The following is a 21,308-nucleotide window of genomic DNA, read 5'->3' on the forward strand; positions in this document are numbered from 1 at the left end:
ATGGAGCCGTAGAAAGGCTAAAGCTGAAAGCCATATGCTCAAACTCTATCGCTCTGGAATGCCAATATCAATAAAGTTAAAGGGTGCTAATATCTGAAACTCGAAAACAAACTTAACACTTAAGTAGACCTAATACCCAACATGACAGACATTTAACCTCGGCGCAAAGGTTAAACTAAAAGTTACCGTACATTATTACTCAAGCTTGCAACCCAAATGTGGTATCTTAGCCGCCTGTCATGTAAAAAGGCACCAAGTGGCCTTCATGAAATCATCGGGATCGACTCTGCCCGGAAACCAACAAAACGGTCAGGTTATTCCAGGGTGATCACTGATCAATTCACCGTAAATCATATACGACCAGACGACAGGTTAAGCGTCCAAAGGTAGGGTAGTTTAGAAGGCACAACTTATGTAAGTATAAAAGATAAAATATTTGTTTATAGGCTAAGAGATTAGTTCATTCTCTACCGTAATATAGGTCCTTTAACTAAACAAGAAGGGGCGCAAATTTGCAACTGACAGAACAGCTATGCGGTAAATTAAGTTTTACTCAAACGCGGCTTTAAATCGGCATTGTACGACCGATATAGCAATATTAAAACAAGCTTTCGAGTCAACGGTAAAATACTTACAAAGGCGGTGGCTTGAAGAGAGAACAGGGCGTTACAAAAACTTGTAAAAGGAATAATCAAAACTGACAAGCATAACGCGAACGAAAGTAGAAATAAAACATAATAACTGCCTTCCTAGGTAACGAACCTATGTGTATAATTTAATTTTATGTATGTATAGCCCATCCCTGCGTAAACGATAACTGGTAGTTATAGGCGCTAAAAATTTGCCAAAAACCTTAACTAAACGTCTATTAAAATGCTTGCAAAAAGCTAAGAATAATAGAAAAGGAAGATTAGGATAGTCAGAGGTCGTAGATAAGGTAAAGTAAAGTGATGAAAACTTATTAGGTTATCATCAGGTGTAAACGTCGTAAAAAAGTGCGGCTTTTATCGTAACTAATGCGAAAGGGTTCCTTGCTAGCTTCGATTTGGCGGACGCTTCCCATCATCGAGAAACTTATTTCGAAGAGAACTTCTGTCTTATAAGATTGTATAAAGGGAAAGGTTAATCAAATAGGTTATGTGTTATTCACCTTTAGATAAAAGTTTGGCGTTAAGTAGCATGTTGTCAAAGCTGATTGAATCATCTTTGCAGCAATTAACTCGCTTAGTTGACGAGTCGTCGCTTCTACAGATAAAAGTTAGCTGTTGGACGCATGTATTGCAGGCTAAAAGATTAAAGCCAAACAATACTAGGTTTGCTGTGCTGCAAAACGACGGATAATCGGCTTCGAAAGTCGTCGGTTGTACGTTTGTCCTTCTGTGGCTGAGCTAAAAGAGCAGGTACAAGCAACCTGGCAATTAAAACAACTTAGCCTAGTATATCCGGCCTACAGAATTCATAACACATACAAAGAAATGCACTTCAAATTCTGCAACATTTCTAACGTGTTAATGATTAACGTCTACCCTAATCAATTTATTGACAATGTCATTTACAGGTTCCTTGACCAAAAATACAAAGACTCACAAACAATCGATGAACCTATGTAAAGAACTTATTGCCTTTGTATCCCGAAACACCGAAGTTTAATTAATCCTCAGTCACTAAACTACATCTAAAGTTCGTTAGTTAGACACAAAGACCACCAGCATGTGTTGCATGTGTTATATCGTTCAGATTTAAAATACAAAGTTCAATGTTCATACCGATCAACTTATATTGTCCAAACCAAACATAGTCTGCACCTACGCGGATAAAATGGATAACCACGACCGGTCGTCACATTCCACACACGACACAGACGTGGCCAGGCATTTACATTTAAATCCTGGTCACATATAGTAGTAGACCCCAAGATCTTTGCGACAAGTGGATGTTTGCTTCGACTAATGACAAAGAAAAGAAAAAATGTGATGCACAATCCCGATATCTACGTAGAGTCGTAAACCAAGTCTTAATACAACTATTTCCTTTTAATATCTGAGTCACGTGGATGGGCCTTATCTGTTATCGGCGACCTCCATTTTTATCGCCGTACACTTACTACCCCGGTTTAGATATTGTATTTCTCCTTGTTTAGTAGTTCGAACGGGGGATGACTTTTATCGTTTATCTATAAATTAGCCAAATTGTAATTAAATAGGGCCGTTATACCTTCAATGATATGAAACATGCAATGACAACTTTGCGCTAGAAAGTAGTCAACAAAAGAAGAAAACAGAAGATTCGCGCGGAGCGCGAAAACTTTTTGCAGTTTTATTGTTAAGTTGGGAAGTTTTGCACATCTGTAGTCACTGCAAAAAATTAAAAATTGGAGTAGAACTCGCGCCCCCGAGAATTGCTTGGCTCCCACCTAGGGGTCGCCCCCTGGTTAAAAACCGCTGATCTAACTACAACCTTCAACCATTAATCTTCATATTGCCACTTTTATAATAACCTATTCTTTTCACACTGTAAAATTTTGTTCGTTGCGATCAAAGAGTGTTATTTCAAATTCGTCGATTGATAGGCTAAAGAGTGCCCTTCAAAATGTTTTGGTTTGGTGAACCCTTAAAATTGTTGGGACGAACTCATGCACCCTGTTTACTTAAAAATTGAAATTTGATAAAAGCGATATGAAAAATCTTTCTGCATAACAATATTATCATGTCAATTAAATCGAGCGGAACTGCCGAAGTTTTACACATTGTCGGTGAGAGTTCGATTATGGCTGCAGGTTGCTTGCGAGTACTATGGCATAAAACAAATCCTAAATGTCAAATATTTATGTTTGATTAAAAGTTTGTGATGCGCCCCTGGTATTCCTTTTTGTACTGGTGCAACCCATGCATACAAACTTAGCAGCAGCAGGTTTTTCAAAGGTAGGCTATAGTTTAAAAATTTGATAAGATTTCAGTTACTTATAAAATTAATACAGTAGTGTAACATTTGTCATGTTTCTAATTCTAAGTATAGCAATAAACAAGCAAATTACAATCAATTTGTGCTTTATTTCGAAACAAAATGTTGTATGTTCATAAAGTAATATAAGTTATTTAAATATATTTTTAAATAAATTGGCAGAAAACAAATAAAACATCTAAAATATCTATAAAAAGTCGCCTTCAACAGAACATGTAGCATGTGTTGCCATACATTTACACATTTCTTTGTTGCTGTCGGCGGCACCCATTTTTGCGTAGAAGTGGGCGAGATTTTGTGGGAAACGACAAAAAAAGCAAATTATTATTGACAATATCCCTTTGCTAAACAATGAGAGTGGTTGCGGCGGCAGTTCATGTGCTGCCCTCTCCCGACGGACCCTCACTTAAGAGAAAATTTCTTGCATATGGGTCTCTACTGGTAGAGGCTCGAGTAGTGGGAGCAGGTTGAAGTCTATAAACAACAGTGGCACCAGTCTCAAGATAAACATCTTCTCCTTCAGGGTTGTTGCCGGCACCGGGTTGGGGAAAGTTACTTGTCAAGTCTTCGGGTCGTGGCGGATTTAACGGGTTGCAGTATTCCTTACATTCTCCATCAGTTTCGTAGTTGTTTTTATTGGGGAGACATCCGCCATATATAAACGTTTGACACTGCGATTCGGTCCGATTGAAATACCTGTTTATCATTAATTTATTGTAGTTATTAGTCAGTGGTGTTAATATAATCATACAAACAATATCCATAGGTTTTCAACATAGGAGTAAACAATGGGCCCGTTAACAACGAAAATAACTTTGCTCATGCAAATTATGCCATAGTTCATTTTTTGTCAAATGGTATGCCTTATATTAGTATTTACGTACATTCCAAAAAGGATTAAAGTCTTGTAATACACTGGGTTTAAATCAGTAACTTCAGCTACCCCGACTTTGTCAAATTCTTTTTCTGTCTGTTGGTAGCATAGTATTATAGACTTACACTTTACTGTTCAATAGCAGTTATAAAAGAACGATGTTTGCACATGCCAACATCCGAAACTTACCATCGTGTTATCAACGCCCTGCATGGTCCAGTATCTGCAGCGACGAAGCAATTATTTTTTATATCGTTGCGAATACGCCGGTTGTTGTTGTGGTCGCTGTTGGACCCCACGTTTAAACTTCTATCAACCGATCCTAAGTACCAACAAACCCAGTTAGTTTAAACTAGCGTGACTAATTAAACCTAATAAAATATTATAGGTATATGATTATGAAAAGCTTCAAGCATTTACCTGCGTTGTCATCCACAAGTTTAAACGAAATATTGTGAGCGCGTAGCAAATTCCATTTTTCGTTTGTAATGAGATTGACGTCTTTCTCTTTTAGATCGAATTTTTCCAAAATCCAGCCTAACGCAGTTACGCTGTACGTCATATAGAAATCGACCTCGACCTGGAATTCAACCGCTACCTGTTTGACTGAAAAACAAATAAGTCCAGATATAGACAAGATCATTTAAATATGATATAGCTGATGGGGATGTTTTGTATAAAAACAGTGATTCTTAAACTTATTTTTTCAAAACGGCCTTGAAATGTTTTTTGACGAACCACTTTTCATGTATAAAGTGAAGCTAATCACAAAATAAATGCACTTGGTTCCTCACCTACACGTCCTACAGCTTAGGTTCAATTTTTATGGTAGGGCCATATGTCGCATCTAACCTGGTTCGACATTTTTATTTTAGGTACTGTACAAAAACCGACTCACACTCATAGGTTGAAACAAATATTTTAAGTGTTATTTTTGCGAGAATAAATTTGCCACTTTGAATCCTAAACTAAACTGAATTCATTTCAAGAAAACTACGGTTTGCACTCATGTTATTTACGATGTCAATACGCTGTTCTTTATATGTCGCTCAACTAGGTTTGGCTTTAAATGTTCACACACATCTTATACCAGAGGTTTCCAGATTGTGTGTGGCGACGCCCTGGTGCACTGTTTCATTTCCTATCTTAACTTAATTTTGGTAATGAAATGCTTAAAAGTTATATTAGCATTATCTTATTTTATGTCTACTAAATCAATGTCACGAAAACAGTTCGTCGATTTTTTTAGTTTCTGTTACAAATAATAATAAAAATAAATAAAATTCCTATCCCTTTACTTCAGACATTGCCCTAAATTAAAACCACGTCGGAACACAATTCGGAATAAAATCAAAATAGCACTAATACTTATTAGTCGTAATAACATATAAGTCGGAATAAGTCCTAAACCCGTCGGAATAAGGTCTAAATGGCCAGAATCGGGCCTATACAAACTTTGACCAACCCCATACAAGCTCAACAGTTAGCACAGACGGAAACAGTAAGCACAAGGTATTTTTGCTTAGGCTGCGTTAGACATTTATAGACTTAACTTTAATTCTATAGAGTGCAAGCGCCCTAAGCACTTTGGTTAAATAGAAAAATATAAAATAAAATTCCGGAATGAAACATACAATAAAAAAAAAGATTTCAGCTAAGCTAAAGAGTTTTACACTTCGGTAGTTGGCAAAAAATAGTGTTGAGATGGTGTTCCCCCCTCACCTGGATCCAACCAAGGTTAGCACGGGAATTTTGAAACTCTGCATTTGTATGACGTGCCAAAATGCTAGCCGCCCTCAAATAAAGTAAACTATCAGGGTACAGCCTAAACAGTTTGTACTTGTTTAATCCATAAAATCTACAAATTATGAGCCGCTATTGCATATTAAGGTTCTTGCAACCCAAAGTGAATGGTTGCGACCCACTATTTGCGGATCCTTGAACTTGGGGACGAAGAACCCGGGTTATGCAACCGTTTGTGTAGAAGGGTGCAATGACAATTGGGTGTATTACCAGGTTTCAGTTTAACAAGTCATGAAGTATAAATTTGTGATAAATCGTGTTACTTGATTTGGTGGTCATATTTTATTTAGAAGAGAGAGTTTATGAGAGTTACCAAAGTAACAAATAAACAAAATAGCCCAACAAATTAACAAAATAGCCCAACAAATTAACAAAATAGCCCAACAAAATTAAGTGTTCTTACCACAGCTCTTCTTGCACTGCCATAGGTATTTGTAGTTGTTTGAGTTGCCGGCGCAACCCTTATAGAAGAAAGTTTCGCAAGCACCGTTTTTTATGTTGTGCCTGTATCTTATTTCAGAAGGTAGACTACACCAACGTCCTTCACTGACAGCAAATGAACATTTGTCGTAGACTTTTGGAACTGCAAGGCAAGCATATGTTTACAATGAATTACATAATAATGCTGCTAGTAACTTTACTTTATTGAACAGTAAGTGTTGTGTGACTGTAGATTTCGTTTCAAAATAGCTCCGAAAGGGTTTTTTCTTTGAAGCTTTGCGAAAGAACGCCTGGCTATTTATGTATTTAAAGCTTATGCCATGTTTAAAGGTAGTACCAGGCGCATGAATTCGCATTCTCTGGGGCTATATATGAGTCATTCATTTCGCGTGTCGATAGCGTCATCATGTCACACAAGCCACAGTATAACAGCAACTATAACTTGAGTGAGATTAAAACGATCTATATTTTACAATGAAATATGCCAATTTTGAAGCATAAAGTAATTTTTGTTAAAATGATGATTTGCGTGGTAATCCCAAAATGTAGTCGCAAGTGACTTACCGCATTTTTCCTCACACAGTTTAAGTGTTTTGTGTCCTCTGCAACCAAATTCTTTAGCTTCACATGCCCCGGTTCGGGGATTGTACACGTACCTACGTAGATTAATTTATTTGATTTTAACAAGCTTTTTTGTTAAGAAGTCATAATGAACTGAACTTTATATCGTTAAATTTACTGCAGATACACATTACTGGTCCTGTAATTATAACACTTCCGTGACAGGTAATTAAGGAAGATGGAATATAGCAATATCGTGTGAAATCGTTTGGTCCCAGATGAAAATAATTTAAGTCTCGTATAAATAATTACTTTTTTTCGGTCACGGTGCATTGGTAATGCAACTGAGGAACGCTGCAATAATTCGTCTTGATTTCGGTGCGTATAGGGCATTTCCTGCGCAATTGTCGATAATCATACAATTGAGGAAGATCCGCAATCTTGTTTCCGGTGTCGTAGTAAGCACAGTAGCACGGTGGTTGTGCACTAAATGAGCACTGGACATTCTAGAATATTGGAAATCAAACAACTGTTCATACAAACGGTGCTGTGAAATTATACAAACAACAGCATAATAAAATTACATTTTACTCTGCCATATTAGTGTCAGTGATCTTGAAACCACAAATTTAAATTGTGGAGCTCTTGGTAAAGTTATGTACAGGCAGACTTACTCGGAACTTCTGGTGGTATAATTTGACAAATAACAGCACAATGCGAAAATTGTAAATAGGTCTGAGAAAAATTTGTGTATTTTAATTTTAAAGTCGATCAGAAATGGTGGTTATTGCCTTCAAGGCAGAACGGATTTTAACAAAGCAAGCAAACCATACAGCGCAAAACGATGCAGGGTGTACGAAGCGGGGCTAAGGAGTCGGAGTCGGACTCGGGACTCGAGTAAGACCACGTAAAACTACCCGAGTCCGACAAGCGCATGAGCAGAACCAAATTTTAAAACTGTTTGGGCGCCAACTTAATGTAGTAATGTGGAATAGCATATTGTGGAACATTTTTCAACCGTGTATTGTGAGTAAATGAATTATATGACACACCTATAGGTGGATTGCTGAATATCCACGTTATTTTTGTTACGTAAATTAGCGAAATACATGGTGTATAGAGTCAGGGCCGGACTTGGGACTTGGCAAAATCACACATTTGACCGGAGTCGGAGTCGGGACTCGGGAGTCGGACCCGGGTTTATTTTTTTGGCCGAGTCGGACTCGGGTTATTTTTAGCCGACTCCGCTGCCCTGGAACGAAGCTTTGTCTTTCTTGTAAGAAGGCACTTTTAATCAAGTTGTCTAAAAAGTAGGACATTATACAATATGTATAGCAGACAGAACGTTTTTTGCGGTGGTGTCATTATTAAACTTACCCTGAATATTCCTCCTGTCTTACAATCCGGAATCACGATGTTTGCGAATGCCTGCCAGTCATTCGATGAATAGAAATCCGATATCTTTTTATAACAGCCAACGTCGTAGTTTTGCAGTTCTCTTGAGTACGGAAAATAGCCGCTACAAGCTGAATTTGAAAAACATTAAATAATAAGAGGCGCTTTTGAACAGTTTTCTGAATGTATCATGGGTTAGCTAGAATTTAACATTTAAAATTAAAAAAATTAGGTCGTATAAAACTACATTGGTTTATAGAGACGTGTATGTTTTTATGTTGTAAAACAGCACGTATTGTGGAAACCCCTATAAAATCAAGAGTGGGAGATCCCGAAATTATAAAAATTATTCCAAATAGGCAAAAAGATTTTGCTGTCGTAAAACAAGAAAAGACCAAGATATGATGGTTAAAACTTTGAAGAGAAAAGTGTATTTGAAATTTTTCATGTGGCTAAATTCAGTATTTTATTCTGCAAGGCTAGTGAGTCACAGTAAACAAGACAACAGTATTTGTGTTATAATTTTTGGCAGAAAAGTTTTGATAGGTCATACTGTAGAATCGCGTTACTGACATTTGCTTTTGCCAGAGGCTATTATTGCTATATATAAAGGCATAATCATCGACGGTAAAAGTATACAGCCTTGATACTGCGGTTTTGTATACTTGTAGTGAGATTTGGGGAACGCTATATTTCACAGGCAAATGTAAAATATTTTACAAAAAGTTTTCTTATAAGATATAAGATTGGCTAAGAACGTCAGACCCTATAGCATTTAAAAATTATTAAACACAAGCTTATACAAAGGGAAAATGAAAGTAACCACGCTATACAATAAAAGCCTTTAGGACTTTTAAATTTTTCCACACACAATTTTTAAAGTCCTGCAAAAAATACAACTGACTGTAGACAGCAATTCCTAATAACCCTGTGTTTTTATTTACTGTTTTAAAATATGTTATAGCAAAAATAACTTTAACCTACCTTTAACAAGAAGCAAGGCAACTGCAAACAAAAATGTATTGTATGTCCTCGTCATTTCTGTATCGATTCTACTTTTGCAAAAGCTGAAGCTCACTGAGAGTTATCACTGCTTTCTCGTATTTCTTCTCTTGTGTGAACAAATCATTTATGAGACAACGTTAGAGCTGCGTGGTCTTTTATACAGCCTCGAGCCCTCGAGCGTCCCACGCGTAATGCCCAAACCTACAAAGGCGCTGACGTACGGCGAGGGCTGCCAACCTCCAAAAAGGACAGATCGCGCTCACGCGACCGCAAATAAATTTTAATTCCAATTTCGTGCAATCGCTGACAATAACCCAACAATCCTATAGAATCAAAAAAGCTTGTATCAGCTTGACCATGTTTGGATTGATTGTTTTGTTTTGTCAATCACTCAGAAGTGATAGTCCAGTGCCCACACATCGCGTTGCAATTATCCCAGTATTTGTTTATTGTTACCATTCAACAGATACGTAATAGTCATTAATTTGCTTGTGCGCTTCTCAAATTCGGCACACGAGCTACAATTACCGAAAAACCGTCACTGTTTAACACGTGGAGTTTGTTTACAATACAAGCAAAGAAAGGTGATGCACTGTTACGTACATTAAAGTCGCAGCTGGTCGGACAATCGTTAAAAACTAACGTTGAAGTTGGTGGGTGGTTAAATTAGGTATGTGTACTGTATCGCGCGTCACAGCGATTCCCATAAAATGTTTCTATTGGCAGTAGCTACAATCAACCAACATTATTGAAAATGTGTACAAAATCAAACGTAGAAGCATCTTTTTGCCGGCAAAATACATTTTTGGTAAGTCAAACAGTATTATATATGACCCTGTTGGTAACATTATTATTTTCTGTAAATGTAACACTAATCGTTTCGGTTAAGATTTTTAAGGCTCATAAATTGTTTAGGGGCCTTGCATTAGGCCTAGGGAGTATATCTAAACAAAACAGACTGTATAGATCAGGCTCACACATTTTACCTTTGCTTAATTTCTCGCGTTTTTCACTTTGGCTCAGAGGAGGTATAGTTCTCGGTTTGAGGAAAAATTTAGTTTGCAAGTGAAAAATATTCTAGAGTTTGCGTTTCACCATAAAAATGTATATTAATAAAATAAACAAAATAACATGTATATCAGTAAAATTATACAATAAAATGTATATAGTAAATATATATATTAATAAAATAAACCAAATAACCTTTTTTTTGAGAAATAGCCCTATATGTCTCTTTTTTCATTTTAAGGCGCTATTGCAGCCTATTTTAAAACATTGCGCAGTTTTGGCCGGCGGCTGCTTGTTCTATAATTAGTAGCACTCGTAAAATTTAATTTAACAGACACTTCCTAAACCAAAATAAAAACGCTTTTGAGCTAATTTTCATTTCCTTTTGCCAAATTTGATTCGGATGGTTAGGCACGTTACCATTAAAAAAACGTGCACATAAAGCAGTGCAGAGCGCTGGTCGCGAAGCCAAATTTAGCTCATAGCAAAAATCCTTTCTCTGTAGTTTGGAACTGTATGTATGTTAGGGTTGCCATACGCCTGGATTTTCCCAGACATGTCAGGGATTTTATTGTTTAAATCTGCGTCAGGGAGAAATGACAAAATATGCTTATATGTCTATGATTTAACCGTATTGTATAAATTATATCGCCAATACATTCAAAGAGAGTTACTCGCGAGTGAAAATACTGTTCATTGATTGAAATACAATTCATTGTTACGTCACACACTACTAGGTTATGGCTTTTTTAATCATTTTGTTTCGCTTTTGTGCAGAGTTTTTGCGTACCGTATAAATTACGTTCTATTTTAGTATTCTCTGTTAAAAACTTTTACCCAGAATGTTTTTTTCATTTGTTAACTGCAAGTAGATCGCAAACCCTAAACAAGCAAAAGTATACATATTTTTTTTTATCAAACATCGAGGTGCAGTGAAACATCATTTGCCTACCGCTAAACTTACTGTGGAAACACACTTGTTTTGAGTTGTTTAAAGTCTAATTATTTTGCTACAAACCAATTTTTCATCTGGCCAAGCTGCTATTTATTAGCCGAATTCCTATAATAAACATTATTATCTCTTTTAAAGATTCCAGCTGAGTTTGTTAAGATCTTAAAGAGAAAATGTAAATTCACGAGTGGAATACAAGTAAAATATCCATGCTTTATAGACATGTTAGAAGTTGAAGGTGTGCAGAATGTTTAGTTTGCAACCCAAGCACAGTTTCATACAAAAGTATGTAAATGAAAAAGCGCGAAATCTATGTCTAGCTCGTTTTGTTGAATTCAGATTAGCCAAAAAAGTGCGCCGTGCGACTCATCGCACCATCGAAAGTAAAAATTTCGCCAACTTAAACTATCTACAAAGGCATTTTTCACTCAGCACGCCATTGTTTTACAATTTTTACAAAAAAAATACGTCACGGTTTGACATAACTTTGTGACGTCATTTCTGTGTTTTAAATCTTCCCGATCTGGAGTTGGTCAATGTAACCGCGGTAAATTTGCCAGGGAAAATATTGCAACCCTGTGTACGGTATGTCAATTTACAAATAATAACCATACACATTATTATTATTATTACTATAGGTATTATACATATTTACATAGTTACACCTAACTGTTTTGGTTAAACCAACAAACAAAAATAATAAGTATCGGTGGGATTATTATCTCTCCTTTTTGTTATATCAAGTTATCTGGCAATTATGAAGGAAAATAACAAAGTGTAACATTCGTAAAACGCCATAAATAACCTGTTTTACAATTAAATCAAATAACGTATTCAGTATTTATTGTATTGTATACTTTGTATATTCGACATTAAAAGAATGACGTCACAAATTACGTCAGAACGATATTTCATAATTCAAGTAGTACCAGAGACGTTCTGTTCTCGAACTAAATTCACAAATATGCAAGTGAAAACCTAAATTAAGTAACTCGCGCGATGGCTGTAGGGTCTATTTTAAAACCAAAGAAGGTTCCTACAAAGTTCGAAAATTTATTGATTTTTTTGGGTGGCATGTTCTCTCCATAAATCAAGAGAACGGCAATGAGTTCGGTCGGAATAATATTATTTTTGGGATTTTTATCTAATATTGATGGTTTTCTTACAAATGTTTTTTTAAATTTGCTTTCCATATTAATTTTGAACCCTGTTGCAAGTCGGTGTAATTGCTATTAGAATCTGTTTCATCGCGCGACATGCGTGCACATAAATTTACAAATAACGCTATTTTTATCAAGCCAAGAAATTCATGTGTGCAGCAACCTTATTCCCTGCCACCGCGGGGCTTTTAATTATCAGACTCATATCGTCAAATCACCACAAGCATTCGACGAGAAAAACTTGCCGCCTACGCTATTTTAAACCAAGACTACATTAATGACGTTTTTGCGGCCTGGACACTCGTCATTACAGGAGGGCATAAATATAATGAGGTTATATTGCGCGTGTGTCGGCCAGTACCATTGCCGGGGGCCACAAAATCTCAGCCAGTCGGGTAAAACGTCACGAGCTTCTAGCCGACAGTTGTCATCATTTCCCATTCCAAATTCTTCAGTTCGACGACAATTTTGCGCAAGTACGGAGTTATTGTTTTCGTAAGCCAACGACGGTTCTAACTCCTCGGCGTTTTTTCTAAAAGCGGCTTATATGTTCGACACCGGACATTTGCTATGTTGGTACGCAAACACATTGCTTTAACTTACGAGATCATACTAATAGAATCATTTTGGTGGTAAATGTAGGCAGAGCATGCAAAATGATGAACTGAAGAAGATTACTTATAACATCAATTTGGTGACGTCGAGTTGATTACGGATGTAATAAGCGAACTTTGTCATCATCAATTTTTCAAAACTGCAAATAGACAAGCCAATAGACTCTAACTATACATAGTGGTAAAAAATATAGCATTCAACGTTTCGTACTGTATTTATTCAACACTGAAAAATTGACGCAACGCGCTTTGAAATGTTTTCAAAATAATCGGCTTTTACAAGACATGACGGATTAACTATACTGCGGTACTTACAACAGCCGAACCCATAATTTACTAAGAAAATTTTCCTGCACATGGAAGCACAAGTGGTTACTTTACTACTTGATGTATTCTAACCCGGCACTTTAAAGGGGGTTCCAGTAAGAATTCTTTCCAAGCGCTTTAAATCTAACTAAGTTGCTTGTAATAAATGTATCGGTCGCTTGTAGGCTATTGTCAATTGTTGAGCATCATTTAATCGTAATTGGTTTTTCGTTTACAACTTTACTATAATTTAGTCAAAAATCCTGTCGTTTAACACGATTCGGATTTTCATAGCATGTTGACGACGTTGTATTACGTTAATATTGTTGGGTAAATAAATTGCTAAAACTAGTATCCTGGTTTTTGACTGTATGTCAACAAACTGGCAAAATAGTTTGTTTATTATTGATTCTTCTTGGCAAAACAATATTTCGGCCCGAGGTGTGCTACAGTGACAATTAAAAAGTTTCATTTTTTAAACATTGTGGAAACAAACATTTCATTTTAAACGAAATGTCACCCATATACACCCAAATAGAGCACCTAATGTAAAGTTCTCAAAACAACTTCCTTTAACAAATGTTTATTGTATAGGTGGCAATTCCCGTTAATATATTGGTCGACTGCAAAACAGTACAAATCTACGCAGCACAATATTTTTAGTTCAATATTTTACATGCAACCTTTTACGGCTCAATCGTAAAGTAAAAATCACCTTAGTGAAATTATGACTACCGATAAATAAACAAATTTAAGGAAGAAACACATGATAAGAAAAGCGAGAACCAAAATGAGCGCATCTTCCCCTGTAATGTGCAATTAACGACTATTTGTCACATTCTTGGTTTCGAATTTTGAAACTACCTGCAATATTCATCGTTTAAAAGAGGTTATATTACTTGATCTTTAAAATCTAGTTCGTAATAGATAACAACACATTAGTATTTGAATTTGACTTCAATTAGTTGCGAAATTTGTCTCAATGTAATTGCGGTGGAGCTAAGTAGCGATTAAGTGCTATTGTGCCGACTTAGCTATAGGTTTATAGCAACAATCAAAATATAATATCAATTTCTTAGCAGCGAAAGGCTTCATCTGCAAATTCTTGATGCTTTACAGTGGCTTGCTACATAAACTTTATAAACAAATACATCACAAAGATTGCTCAGGAGCTCAAACAACCCAGAACACAACATGAGAAGAATTTCATGATGAAGCTTTGAAGTTAACTAGTTGGCCTTTGAAGGTCGTTCAAATTGAAAACGCTTTGAGCGTGTGGACCTTAAAACAAAATTAAATTTACAGATAAACAAAAAATTATATTCCTGTTGTAATTCATATCTAGATATACATAGACCGTCGAAAGTACTTATTGGGACAAGCATCAATCATCACTAAAATATTAGGCAAATTGTTTGCTACAGTTGCTTGACACATAATTTAGGCAAGTCACGAAAAAACTATTTTCGATTTCTGTCTGAGCTAGCAAAAATTAAAAAACGACCAAAATCGTTATTATGTACGAAAAATTGTATTTTGGTTCATTATCTGCAGTCAAACATTTTGGGTTTGGATAAGTGTTGTGACGAACATGGGAAATGGATTTTTTTCGGATTTCCTTCATGCAATCGCCTTCCAAACGTTGACCACAGCTGACAAAGGTCACGCCTCGCGATGATCATTTTTATTCTGACGTTTTAATGGCACGCAGTTTGGTCGTTACCGGAGTTTCGTCATCAGCAAACAACGCGTTCGAAAGTGCTTGCGGGTCACATGCATTCAGTCTTACACATTGTACAAAGTGGTTCCCCCATGCGAATTAATCGAAAGCAATCTTGCTGAGCATTTCTTTTAATTTCGAACTCTTTCACAATATTCAAGCAATAATGTTTTACCAAAAAATGGAGAACTGTTAAGAACACATTCGACACCAATAATAGATAACAGGAAAATGTGGCTTCGACCACTTTGTAGACCTACAAACCATTGTTTAAAATTATTACGTCGATGGCTCATTTATTACCAAGACATTATTATCAAGGAGCGAAACAATGTCAAACCAAGAACAGATATTCTGGTAGTGTGTTAACTTAACCTAAACTAAACATTTTTATCAGCCGGTGCATTTTGTTGTACCATTAACCAGACTTAAAATCTTGCTCAAACATAATTTCACCTTTTAAACGTTGCAGTACTTGACGACCAATGTTCAATCTTCTAATGTGCTCTTGGGGCAACCTAGCGGAACTTTGTTGGGGTTGCTGAATTTCGGGAAACCGCATGCCCCTTGGGGGATTGCGGTATGCTGGGTTACTGGAGGGACCTTTTGTGTCTTCCGGATAATACTGTAAAGAAAAAAAGAATTGCTATATTGCTTGCGCGATGGGATGTAATTCAAAGAAGGTTGGCTTAAAAGATCTTTATATACGATTATACATTAAAATGGTATACGTCCTATAGTAGAATTAGCATGGAATATGGTCGTTTTAAACAACAGTTTATCCACATATAGCCGCTTTTAACGTTTTAGAAAGCGTAGCGAGTGTGCTTTTTGATATAATGTTTACCCCTTGTGGCGGGGCAACGTGGCCAGGTTGCAGAGCGCAGTCGGTTGGAAGGCACACTCCTGGCGAACCGTAGTCCCCTCTTGTACCGGGAAGGCCTCGTAGGCCGACTATACCCTGCTTTCCCGGTTTGCCATCCTTGCCTTTGTAGCTCAACCCTGGTCTGCCTGGCCTTCCTAAAAAGTATCTTGTGTTTGTTCCGTTTATTTCGTTACGCGATTATTTTTGTCGTACCTGGTTTTCCCACGGGCCCACTGGCACCAGGTATAGAATATCCTCGATCCCCTGTATCACCCTTTTCGCCCTTGGCACCTTATAAACATGTTAAAGCGTTTAAAATATAACTTACAAAATGATTTTCGTGTATGCCTGGTTTTACAAACCGGGAATTCCCCGTTTTCCTGCTGGTCCACGTAGGCCTTGGATTCCGACGGGGCCGTCGTTACCCTTAAATCCCGGGAGTCCCTGGATGCCTTTGGCGCCATTTTCTCCAGGTGGTCCCGGTACCCCTTGTGATAATTTTGGTGCAATACAGCGCTGGCATTGGTGTCTCAAAGCAATAGTAACACTGCATATAAATTATATGATCTTATTTCCTGACAATTGTCAAAACAAAATAAATGTATAGCGATTAACATTATTTGGTGTATTCTTATACGGAAGAAGCCCTACTTACGCTGGAAGCATTTCGCCAAGTAATGTTCGAATAAGTGTTTCAATTTCTTTTAAATCTCTGGGTGGTCCCTGTCGTTTAAAAAAGTGGTTTAAAAAAATGAAATACAATTGCCACGACCATTAGGCCTAATCCAATGTTGATTTACCCCTGGTCCTCTCGGCCCTGTTTTTCCAATAGTTCCGGGGATTCCAGTTGGTCCATCGAATCCCCTTTCCCCCTTTTCTCCTTTAGGACCAACTGGACCAATCGCACCTTGCTGGCCACGAATGCCAACTTCGCCTTTATTGCCAGCCTAACAACATTAGACTAATAGCACCACGCACAAGTGTAAAAAAAACAAAAAAACAGAATAAAACATTAACCGCTGATCAGAAGTCCTACCGTTCCTCTTGGGCCGTTGCTTCCTTTTTGTCCCTGAAAAATAATAATTGTGTCGCTAAACTTAGCCGTCTTCATCAATTAGGTTGAACACAGTGGTAGATAAATTAAATACGAAACAATTGTGGCAGAACCAAAAGCAAAAAAATGTAGGGGCCTATACGGTCAAATTAGCTTTGACACTTACCTCAGAACCGACCACACCCATAGGACCACTTTTTCCAGTGCAACCCTGTTCAAAAGATTTTGGTTTATAAAGTTTGTGCATTTCTTTTTAAGATAAACATTTTAAGGTAATTTTAATAATGACCTTTTTGCCGACTTGCCCTGCTTCTCCTTGGTGTCCCTAGAGAAAAAATAAAATTACAAAAAATGCGGTTTCGCTTAATTTAGGTTTTATCATAAACGATTACACTGGTCAACAAAATTTAACTTTATTTTACAAACGGAAAACATTTTAGATGTTTTTTGTGTTTCTCTAGCAGTTCAAAGTAAAAAATATCGTCTATTTGCTTTGCTAAAAAAACGCATTTAATACTCAGCTATGGTACATTGACAATATTTGGTATGATACGCATAGCCCTTATCATATAAATTTTTTGTACACAAGACTTGGGTCATCACGATATATCACGATATATATAGTCTCCAATCACTCTCAATTATAAAAAGGTTGGTGATGGGCTCCCAAAGCTTTACTCAAGGGTGTGTAACCCTTCACCGACGAGCTGATACATGTATCAGGATTTAAACCACGGACCATTTGCATGCAAATTCTACCGCGGCTCAAAGCGCAATTCTTTGTAGCCTATTGATCAATGAGCGAAATTCTTGAACCCCAGCCAGGAAAGCCAACCAACGTACGTTAAATACATACCAAGTTACACCTAAAATGTACTACAACTGGAGGCGAATGTGAAAACAAACTTAAGCAATTCGAGAAAAATGCCGGTTTACAAATTAATTTTAACTAGCCCAATATCAAGAAAACAGCCAGTTTCTGACATTTCTTCGAAAATAAAGCAATCTTTAGTAACTTACACCGAAAAGCCATTGCAGACTCACCGAATCTGTCGATCAATGATGCAAGCAGAGCAGACTAGAAAAACAACTAGCCTGCAGTGAGGTTCGTACTCACGACCTCCGGTCAAGCCGGGACCGTCGCTCTACCAACTGAGCTATGCAGGCTCAGAAGGGAACGAGTCGAGAAACAACCATACGCCAATGCTTGCTCAATCTGTTAGTACAGTCTTTAGTAACTTGTTTTGAATTAAACCATATTTTGGTTCTTATGCAGGTTACCCGAAATCACTTAATGAAACTGTGTTCATCAACACTATCTTCAAGAACATTAAATGGCATCCGTGGCATTTGTTTGTTTCGCCAATCTTTTTTAACCAATAACAGTCTCTACGCTGTTTTGTCTGCTCTGTAAATGAGTAGCCAAATGACAAATTTTGCATCTTTTTGATGTCTTAAGTAATACAATGGGCTTAATCACACAAATTTAATAAAGACCAAATAGGAAATTTTGACCAGAGATCCTTCCTAAACTGTAGGCCTCCTTTCCAAAGTGTTCAATAAGACACAGATGTATTGCTGCGTAAATAACTTCACTGTTAATTAACGCCGCAGTGCCTAATCTGACTATAATATTATTATAGCAAAACATTTAAAAAAATTAAATGCAAATATCTCAAAATCTCATATAACTCAAAAGAGAACAAGGACGGTTTCAGAATCACCAACAAAAACTTTTAGAATTTCTAAATAATATTTCCGTTTAAAGATTACTGATGATTAGTTTTATGTGTTCAACTGTTGTTCTTTACCAGTAGGCTAACGAAAGCATACTTGTATCTTTACCTGAGGTCCAAAATAACCCGGAAACCCGCGCCTTCCTGGTTTGCCTTGGAATCCAGGATCTCCTTTTGGACCCTAAGATAAATATCGTTATTTTTTATACAGTATTATTTAGGTGGTACTTTCCATATTTGGAACTTTTACTTTAACCCTTTTTAACCACAATAATCTAAGTCTGCAACACATTTTAACCAAAACAATTAACCGGTGCTCCTTGATCTCCTCTTGGTCCTGATGCTCCTCCTACTCCAGATTCACCCTTAACAATAAAACATTGCTTCCATCCGTTGTCACTATTTAAGTTGTAATGCTCTACCTTACCTTTGGTCCAGGATTTCCGATCTGACCTGGATGCCCCATTTCCCCGGCATTACCCTGTTGTAAAGAGAAGATAAGGCTAACGATTACAAGTTTAACAGTTGTTTTGTAATTGTTCAAAATTGTCAAAAACTAGCAAGAACAGGAATACCGTAGTATATATGTTTGGGTTCGAGGCCTCTTGGCCGCAATAATATAGCCCAAACTTCAGGGGGGCACACTTTAATTTATTTTAAAGCAAATAAAAAATATAAACAATACAAAATGTATATTTCAAAATGGACAAAACGTACCGGTCCGCCAGGCTCCCCTTTTCGTCCGATCAAGCCCATAGTTCCCGTTTTTCCCTTTACGTAAAATACAAGCGAGTGTTAGTACTTCCTGCCCATCATTAATTTATATGTACAAAGCTTTCACCTGATCTCCTTTTGTACCGCTCAGTCCGCGCGGTCCAATCCTACCAATTGGCCCTGGAGCACCATTTTCACCGCGGCGCCCTGGCTTACCCACTGGTCCCTTAAAATAAATATAGTTTGCCAATCAGTACAATAAGAATTAGTTTTTTACTAGTGGAGTTAGCAGTTTATTAAAAAATAAAAAGTCAGTACATTTTTACAAAATTAAAAAATACAGTGGAAATGTAATGGTTTTTAAGTTATTAGTAGGGCGAATATTTTTGACCTAAAAATTGAGAAATTTTGACCTGAAATAATTTATTTTGACAAAATTTTAACATGTTAGAAAAACATTGATTTAAATAACCTCGGCGTCGTTATTCACACGTTTTTTATACCGTATATTGCTCTAACAAAGATATCATATTTACGGTTAAAATAACTTTGAATATAAATCAAAACTAAATTATCTTTAATAAATTGAACAAAAAATTAAAACAAAAAAAAAAAATTTATAAAAGCTGACTATATTTTTTTATTAATTGTGTCAAAGATTTATGTGCATTTTTTTCAATTTTGACTTAAAAAAATTTCAACAAATTTTGACCGAACGTGTAAATTTTGACCTAACATGTAAATTTTGACTTTTTTTGATAATTAAAAAAATAATCGCCCTAGTTATTAGGAATATAGTTTATTTTGCTTTATAAAACTTATTTGGGTTTAACTATTGTAATTTGTAAGTTATTTTTATATAGTGGAAAACTCGGATTTAAAACCGAAGCTGAAATGCTCAAAATAATTGGGTTATTCAATTATACCCTGAGGTCAGACCTCTGCTGCCTCCCCTGACTTTAGTACGCTGTGTTTTAAAATTTAATTTCACTTAGTTACGCATGAGTGAATGTCAGTGTGAAATAATGTGGGCGCTAGTTTTTTATGATTGTGGCAGAGAGTAAATAAAATAAGGGTACGAGTCGCTTCCTTTTTTTTTCAATACTTCATCCTAAACCTTTATGTTTTGCTGCAGTTTTTTCACATCCTTAGCCCGAGAATAAATTGCCTTGCAGACAGCCCTCATTCAGACTGAAAGATCAGTTACTTCTAGTAGTGTTAGTGATATTGTACTTGCCCCATCAGCTATATATTCTGGTAACATACCTTCGCTCCCTTTTCTCCCTGTCTTCCAGGCTTTCCGCCGTTCTTTCCCGGTATGCCCTAAATAGTGAATTTAACCTATATGTAATTAAATATGCTTTTAAAGATTGTTTGCAGTTTAGTCACATACTAACCGGAATACCAGCGAGACCCTCGATGCCGTTTGAACCACTTTCTCCTTTTGATCCCTAAAATTAAGCAAGTTTAATATTACACCTAATATTTCCGTTTCATGTATCATGATAGGCGATATATATATGTGTATTGAAAAAACTTTTTTCGAAACAATAAAAGTGTGCTTTCAATAACATCACCCAATAAAAAAAATTAGAACTGATAAATGCTGCAACCTTTTCTCCTGATGGTCCTGTAGGCCCAGTTAATCCTGGGTGCCCAGGAATTCCAGTTTGCCCAATCATTCCAATGGAACCTTTCACTCCTTGTGGGCCAACATCACCCTTTAAAATAATACACAGCATTTGAGAAATTCCTTTCACACTTTCTTTAAAGAAAACTTACCTTGGTCCCTCTTGAACCTTTAGAGCCTTTGTACCCCTGAGGCCCAGGTAGACCCTGCAATTGAGTAATAATTTATACATCTGCATTTTTAAATAAATGATTCTTAGACTAATGATGCAAAGCCCTATATGGATTGACGCTGCGAAATGAAAAGCACGTGTGACGTGGACGACTTCTACTTACGCGTTCCCCTTGATACCCATGTGGACCGTTTGCTCCCCGGACACCATGATCACCCTTGGATGTAAAACAGTTTTAAACAAGCCTACTTTAATAGTATAAATTGTATTGTTTTTAAGGCCGCCTTACCTTTCTTCCCGGTAGTCCAGGTTTTCCGGTTTCGCCCTTGTCACCGTG

General features: G+C 36.7%; 1 protein-coding gene across 1 annotated transcript; it reads right to left on the minus strand.

The window, feature by feature from the left end:
• Positions 1 to 3,039: 3,039 nt before the first annotated feature.
• Positions 3,040 to 9,157, minus strand: LOC146148384 (actinia tenebrosa protease inhibitors-like). The gene is made up of 8 exons (XM_083387535.1): positions 9,020 to 9,157; positions 8,018 to 8,166; positions 6,953 to 7,146; positions 6,644 to 6,735; positions 6,042 to 6,221; positions 4,256 to 4,441; positions 4,025 to 4,157; positions 3,040 to 3,657 (listed from the first exon to the last, which is right to left on the minus strand). The coding sequence occupies exons 1-8, from the start codon at positions 9,072 to 9,074 to the stop codon at positions 3,336 to 3,338; spliced, it is 1,311 nt and encodes a 436-aa protein (XP_083243661.1). The 5' UTR covers positions 9,075 to 9,157; the 3' UTR covers positions 3,040 to 3,335.
• Between the last annotated feature and the right edge of the window lie 12,151 nt (positions 9,158 to 21,308).

Source organism: Ascidiella aspersa, chromosome 4 (genome assembly GCF_963924565.1).
Source record: "Ascidiella aspersa chromosome 4, kaAscAspe10.2, whole genome shotgun sequence".
In the NCBI taxonomy this organism is placed as follows: domain Eukaryota; kingdom Metazoa; phylum Chordata; class Ascidiacea; order Phlebobranchia; family Ascidiidae; genus Ascidiella; species Ascidiella aspersa.